Here is a 7,846-nt window from a genome sequence, read left to right on the forward strand (position 1 = left end):
GGTCGTACGCTAATTACCATGTTTCTCTTTTATTTGTATAGATATATATCTATATATATCTATATATATATATATAATAAGAATTTGAAAATAATCCATGATGCAGATATCTCAGCCTGAATTACAATTGAAGGTGGTCATACAATGCTTTTAAGATTGCTTTTTAACAGTCATAACAAGCATTTTTAAAATAAAAACACATGTTGAACCTTGGACAATGTGGATTCTATTATAATCACATATTACTAAAACGGAATAATTTAGACATGTTTCTGGTATTCACCTATTGGTACTTGAGGATAAAAGTATATTTTAAATTTTACATTATTATACACTTACAATGTTTTTAGGGAAACTGACTTAAAATCGGTCAATTTTTTTTACAATACTTATTTTATTTATTTATTTATTTTTACTTTTTTAATTGTTTTATTGCTTAAAGTATTACAGAGAGTATTATATATGTCTCTTTTTTTTTCTCCCCTTGACCTTCCACTAGCTTCCCCTACCCCCACCCCCCACCCCAGTGTCTTGTGTCCATTGGTTATGCTTATATGCATGCATACAAGTCCTTTGGTTGATCTCTTACCCCATCCCCCAACCCTCCCCGGCCTTCCCACTGTAGTTTGACAGTCTGTTCGATGCTGCTCTGCCTCTGTATCTATTTTTGCTCATCAGTTTATATTGTTCTTAATTATCCATAAATGAGTAAGATCATGTGGTATTTTTCTTTCATTGACTGGCTTATTTCACTTAGCTTAATGCTCATATTTTGTTTTGAAATTAAATGGTGCTGCAGTTTGGTATTGTGTTAAATTCTTGTATTCAAATATTTTTGCACAGGTTATCAGTGGTATCCAGTTGCCTCCCAGTATTCATTCATCATCTAACAAAGCTGACACATTAGTGATTATAGAAATTTTTGGTGTTCCAAATGATCAAGTGAAACAGCAGACTCATGTAGTTAAAAAAAATGGTGAGCTCCTAACATATTTCATTGAACTTCTATTAGACTTCTTGTTGAAAAGCTTAAAAATTATATATTGACAGAGTTTTGATATCTAATATTCATAAGGCAAAGGTTTTGCATTATTTTTAAGATGATAGAAGTGTTATATGCAGCAAAAGCAATTTGATAATAATTTAATGTTATTTAGATATATTTTCAGATTACAGATACAAAATTTTATCTGAAAAAAATTATACTTTTTTCACTTTTACCTCCTTTTTATGTTTTCTCCAATATCACTGAAGTAAGGGAGACATTTTGAGGGCTGAAAATTGACTTAGCTTCCAGCCTCCATGTAAAATGAAGAACTCGTGATTATTCTGATAGAGCATGTTACACATTTGTATTTCACTGCTTGAATTATTTTAAAAGTCTGTGGCTTCTGACACAGGCTAAGGCTTCCATAGAAACCTACTCATACAGTATTTGGATTCATAATCCAGTCATTTTTGCCAGAAGGGAAATGTAGGAATGGAAGAAATGACTTTGGTAAGATTTTCAGTGTTCCAGGGTCTCATGATATTTTATGTAGTACAGTACTGACATTGTCATTTCTTCCCTGAGGTTGAAGTCATTCAGGAAGTTAGACAAGTATAGAGTCCTGGGATTGACTCTTAGTCAGATCACCTTGGAAGAAACCTTGGAACTGATATTTGAGTCTAGAATCTTCTTTGAGTTGATATCCCCAAAGTATAGTGGACTTCACTTCAGAGTCTGGAAATATGCTATAGGCTTAATGACACTGACAGAAAAGCAGGTGAAGTTATATTAGTTTTTTTCTTCTTGGGTGATAATCCCCTTTGATGCCTACTATCTGCCCATTATGTTAAAAGCCTAATGCTAAGTACCAGGAAACTTAAAATCTTGGTTTATTAAGTGTGTTATTTTGTCAGTCCCAAGTAACTGTGTTACAAATAGTTCACAGTCCAGTATGGGGATTGAAATACAAGTAAAACAATTAAAGAATTATTAGTGCTTTAAGAAAAGTATAAAGAATTGTAGTGGAAAAAGCAAATTTGGAGATAGTTCTTGGAGAGTCAGAATTTTAAAATATATATATATATTATTGATTTTTTACAGACAGAGGAAGGGAGAGGGATAGAGAGTTAGAAACATCGATCAGCTGCCTCCTTCACACCCCCTACTGGGGATGTGCTTGTAACCAAGGTACATGCTCTTGACTGGAATCAAACCTGGGACCTTTCAGTCCGCAGGCTGACGCTCTATCCACTGAGCCAAAGAGTCAGAATTTTTTACAGAGATCGAGGACAAGAGCATTTAAGGCAAAAGGAATAATATGAGTGATAAAATATGGAGAAAAAATTCAAACATACTGAGGAAAAGTAAAGAAGTTCAAGATGAGTGGAGTACAGGTTACTTAAAAGAGATTAGTATGAAATAAAATAAGAAAGTTCTATTGGAGATGGTCATGTGATTGTGTGTATGAGAGACAGAGAGAAAGAGAGAGGGAGAGAGAGAGTTTATACTAGAGTAGGGTTGGAGGAGGTAGAATCAATCAGTATAAGAATTTTGTGCTGACATTAGCAATATCTATAAAGAACTGATTCTTAAACCAGTCCCTTTATGGGATTATTTCCCCTCTTAGAAAAAGGTAATACAGTCATTATTCCAACATGAGTCACTTAGTTCAATATTTTTGTGGGAATCCTGTATGACTGTCTAGTAAATTCACATTTGTGACCACAGACAATGTATAATTAGCCACAAATTCTTTAATGTTTCTGGAGATGTAACTCAAAGAACAAAAGCTATTGACATAGCAGGCATAGCATTGCCTTTGTCCATGAAAAACAATGCATATTTTTCTCTGAACCTCTGAGTATTTATTAAGTGATTTCTTTATTATATTTGATCTGCATGTGAATTTCTTGATTCCATTAAATTATGCTTAAATAAAGGATGACTAGAGGCCCGGTGCACAAAAATTTGTGCACTGGGGGGGGGAGGGTGTCTCAGCCTGGCCTGTGCCCTCTCGCAGTCTGGGACCCCTCGGGGGATGTCCACCTGCTGGCTTAGGCCCGCTCCCTGGGGGATCCGGCCTAAGCTGGCAGTCAGACATCCCTCTGACAGCCCAGGAGCCCTCAGGGGATGTCCACTTGCCAGCAGGGAGCAGACCTAAGCTGCAGTCGGACATCCTTAGCGCTGCTGAGGAGGCAGGAGAGGCTCCCACCACCACTGCTGTACTGGCAGCTGTCAGCCTGGCTTGTGGCTGAGCAGAGCTCCCCCTGTGGGAGAGCACTGACCACCAGGGGCAGCTCCTGCATTGAGCATCTGCCCCCTGGTGGTCAGTGTGTGTCATAGTGACCAGTCATTCCCAGTCGTTCTGCTGTTAGGGTCAATTTATATATTATCTTTTATTATATAGGATAGAGGCCTGGTGCATGGGAGGGGGCCGGCTGGTTTGCCCTGAAGGGTGTCCCGGATCAGGGCTGCGGGTCCCTTATGGGGTGCCTGGCCAGCCTGGGTAACAGGCTGATGGCTGTTTGCAGGCTGGCCACAGCCCCTTCAGGCTAGGGGTCCCTGCTGGGGTGCCTGGCCAGTCTGGTTGAGGGGCTGATGGCTTTTGCAGGCTGGCCACAACCCCCAGCCACCCAAGCTCCCAGTGGAGGCTGGCTGGAAGCAGGTCTCTGGGATTTATTTGTCTTCTATAATTGAAACTTTGTTGCCATGAACAGAAGCCTCAGCCAGCTCAGGGCTGGTGGGAAGCCTGGCTTCCTCCATCGCCCGTGCAACCAAGCCTCCTGCTTGTCCAGCTCCGTGGCTGCCGGCCAACATCTTGGTTGGGTTAATTTGCATATAGTTGCTCTGATTGGCTGGTGGGCGTGGCTTAGGGCATAGTGAAGTTACGGTCAATTAGCATCTTTGTCTTTTATTAGTGTAGATTTGGGTCATGTTGCAACACAATTGGATTTCTTTTTTGACAAGAGATTGTTGTTTGGGATGATCTATTTTGCTAGAAACATACATTATTCATCAACTTTGTACTTTAAAAATGAGCACTTGGCCCTAACTGGTTTGGCTCAGTGGATAGAGCAAGCCTCAGCCAGCTCAGGGCTGGTGGGAAGCCTGGCTTCCTCCATCGCCCGTGCAACCAAGCCTCCTGCTTGTCCAGCTCCGTGGCTGCCGGCCAACATCTTGGTTGGGTTAATTTGCATATAGTTGCTCTGATTGGCTGGTGGGCGTGGCTTAGGGCATAGTGAAGTTACGGTCAATTAGCATCTTTGTCTTTTATTAGTGTAGATTTGGGTCATGTTGCAACACAATTGGATTTCTTTTTTGACAAGAGATTGTTGTTTGGGATGATCTATTTTGCTAGAAACATACATTATTCATCAACTTTGTACTTTAAAAATGAGCACTTGGCCCTAACTGGTTTGGCTCAGTGGATAGAGCATCAGCCTGCGTACTGAAGGGTCCCAGGTTCAAGTCCAGTCAAGGGCATGTATCTTGGTTGTGGGCACATCCCCAGTAGGAGGTGTGCAGGAGGCAGCTGATCAATGTTTCTCTTTCATTGATGTTTCTAACTCTCTATCCCTCTCCCTTCCTCTCTGTAAAAAAAATCAATAAAATATATTAAAAAAATAAATAAAAATGAGCACTTAGTCAAACCAAAGATCAAAAGCTGGCTTTAGAGCACTTACTATCTAGCTTCCAGTCCCACAACTGTCCACGGTGCTCTGCCCATGATAGGACCTGGTATAGAAAAGCAATGTTACTTCTTCATGTCTCAATTCTTTGTTAAAGAAAGGCCTAAACACAGAAGTCATATTGCATAATGATTAAACATTTCTGCTCTGAAATCAGACTCCATTTACTTGAGATCTTAACCTGTCATTTAATGGCTGTGAATCTGAACCCTTAGGAAATTATGTAGCATCTTTCTGGATCAGTGTTTTCATCTATGAATTTAACAGTTACCCTGATGCAGTTGTGAGGATTAAATGACAGTATCTACTTAAAGCTCTTGCCCTAACTGGTTTGGCTCAGTAGATAGAGCATCGGCGGCCTGTGGGAAAGGTCCCAGGTTCAAGTCCAGTAAAGGGCATGTATCTTGGTTGTGGGCACATCCCCAGTAGGAGGTGTGCAGGAGGCAGCAGATCAATGTTTCTCTTTCATTGATGTTTCTAACTCTCTATCCCTCTCCCTTCCTCTCTGTAAAAAATCAATAAAATATATTTAAAAAATAAAGCTCTTAGAATATTGCTCAGCAATAATAAATATTCAAAAATGTTGTTATTGTCATTATTTTCTCAGTGTGTGAGTTAAAAATTAAAATGATCTAAAACACAAGCTACTGTTATTAAAGTATTGAAGAGAAAAATTTTGGGAGAATAGATGTTACAAAAATTTCCCTATAAATATTGTCTATGATTTTTTGATTCTATCTATTCCTTTATGTTTCAGCTTTTAGTCCAAGATGGAATGAAACGTTCACATTTATTATCCAGGTGCCAGAATTGGCATTGATACGTTTTGTTGTGGAAAGTCAAAATATAATAGCCGAAAATGAATTTCTTGGGCAATATACTATACCACTTTTATGCATGGGCAAAGGTAATATGCCTAAAAGTAAGATGATTGTGCTGACAATTATAACTTTTTACCAAAGACAGACTTTGATATACCAAATAGCTCTATCCATGACATCCAGATATAAAGGAGATTTTACATATTGACACATGTTTTCTCTTGGTGAAATTACAGAAATGTGTGCTCATATTGGATATGGGATTGGGGTGTGGGATCAATAGGCAGACTAATTAGACAAACTTGGCATATATGAGCATTTCTGTACATGGATCATAGCTTTGTGTTTCAGCTAGGAATAGTCACGGCTACCATAAAAAATGAAGGATGGGAATCCTAGAGAAGGGAGAAGCAGTGGCTCATTCTTCCCACCTCAGGAGAAGAGACTGGGAGCTCAAGATGATCCTTTCTTGACTCTTTTCAAGGCTGCCTGTTTATTGCATCACCTTACGGGCTGATTTACATTGTACTCCCAATGACCTCATCTCAATATGCTTACTTTTCTAACACCATGTGAAATATACCTAGGAGACAGAGTCTGAAGCAGAAGGGTGGTGGCTAATTTTGGAGACCTTGCACTTTGAAGGGAGTTGCTGAGCTGTGACCTCAGTGTAAATCAGTAGAAAACCAGAATAGAAACTTATTTTATTTTGTTGAAAATTAATATGCAAGATGAGTAAAACTATGTAGCCAGAGTTTTTATGGTATGCTTAGTAAAGATATATTCTTTCTCAGTAGCACTATCGAGGCCATTGCTGGTTAATTTCTTTTTATTGTTCTAATTAGATATGATTTTTTTTGCAGGTTACCGTCGCGTTCCTCTGTTTTCCAAATCTGGGGAGGATCTTGAGCCTGCTTCACTGTTTGTTTATGTTTGGTACATCAGATAGCAACTAATAGCATCTGACCCATTGTTAGCTACATATCACAATAAAATGGCCAAAATAAATGTTCATATACATTTTCCCTTTTTTTCAACATACACACACATAATTATTTACAAAAACAGAAATACTGAGCAAATTCACTTGTAAATATGCACAACAGTGCACAACAGAGCAGTGGGGGAAAGGACATAGAGAGTTCAGCGGCTCCTGACTCAGTGTGGTGTTCTTGTCAGGCAGTTTCTCCTGCCCCTTCTCTGTGGAGGCTGTGCTTCCAATTGGCTTGTATCATGTTAATTAGTAGAATTCACAACCTTTAAAAATATGTCTGAGTGTACAAGATATGTTGGCAAATATTTAGCAGTACAAAAGGAATGTGAAATCAAAGAGTGCTTTAACTTCTAGACACCCACTACTGCATATTGTACTGGGAAATAAAATTTCCAGGTAGTATTTTGTGTTCTTGGGCAATTAGCCCCTGCAGTCTCAAACTGGTGCTTAAATGCTGTGCACTGGTTTTGGCACCTAGTAATCACACAGACATATTTATGAGTGTTTATGAAATTGATTTGGGTTCCAACTGTATTCAGGTTCTATATCTATACAAGAGATCTGTTACGTGGATTTACATTTTGGATCTCTGAATGAATTTTCAAGGATTCTGAGTCTGTACTAAATGTACTTTGGAGATTGTTTCTTTAAAAAATATATTTTTTTATTGATTTCAGAGAGGAAGGGAGAGGGAGAGAGAGATAGAAACATCAATGATGAGAGAGAATCATTGATCGGCCACCTCCTGCACGCCCCACACCTGGGATTGAGCCGGAATGTGGGCATGTGCCCTGCCTGGGATTCGAACCATGACCTTCTGGTTCATATATCATGCTCAACCACTGAGCCATGCCGGCCAGGCTGAAGATTGTTTCTTGATCACAGATGAGGTTCCTGTGCTGTTTCATATGCTAAAACCTACTACCGTTAGTAGGACTTTATATGTGGAAGAATATGGTTTCCTATTAACTGTTCTTAAAAGAAAAGAAATAGGCTTATTAATATTTATTCCACCACATTGTTGCATGGCAGTGAGGTGAAAGCACTCAGCAAAATTTCTGACAAATTATGGGGTCCTCATAGGTATTTGTTGATTTTAAATCTGAACTTATAACTAAAATAACAAAAATGACTACTTGAGATGTACACTGATGCCAGAAAAATACAAATAACTCATCTGTCATGTTTTACTATTGTCATAGTTTACTCTTGAAAGTAAATATTCAAAATAAAAGTGCCACTTGGAGTGCAAATATCCAAACTAAGTAGTAAGAAATGTCCCAAATCACTCAGTGCATAGGCATCCGGATTCTCCCTCGTGGGCTCTCTGCATCAAAGATCAGGGTGCACTCTT

The 7,846-nt window shown here is 39.0% G+C and overlaps 1 protein-coding gene across 1 annotated transcript in view; it reads left to right on the forward strand.

Moving 5' to 3' along the window:
* PLCZ1 (phospholipase C, zeta 1) overlaps positions 1 to 6,447 on the forward strand; it is a 43,284-nt gene extending 36,837 nt beyond the window's left edge. The window contains exons 10-12 of the mRNA XM_005866823.1: positions 844 to 976; positions 5,435 to 5,584; positions 6,362 to 6,447. Of these exons, the coding sequence (XP_005866885.1) occupies positions 844 to 976; positions 5,435 to 5,584; positions 6,362 to 6,447 (369 nt within the window). The remainder of the gene's footprint in view (positions 1 to 843; positions 977 to 5,434; positions 5,585 to 6,361) is intronic.
* The last annotated feature ends 1,399 nt before the right edge of the window (positions 6,448 to 7,846 follow it).

The sequence above is a fragment of the Myotis brandtii genome, unplaced genomic scaffold (assembly GCF_000412655.1).
Source record: "Myotis brandtii unplaced genomic scaffold, ASM41265v1 scaffold237, whole genome shotgun sequence".
NCBI classification, from domain to species: Eukaryota; Metazoa; Chordata; class Mammalia; order Chiroptera; family Vespertilionidae; genus Myotis; species Myotis brandtii.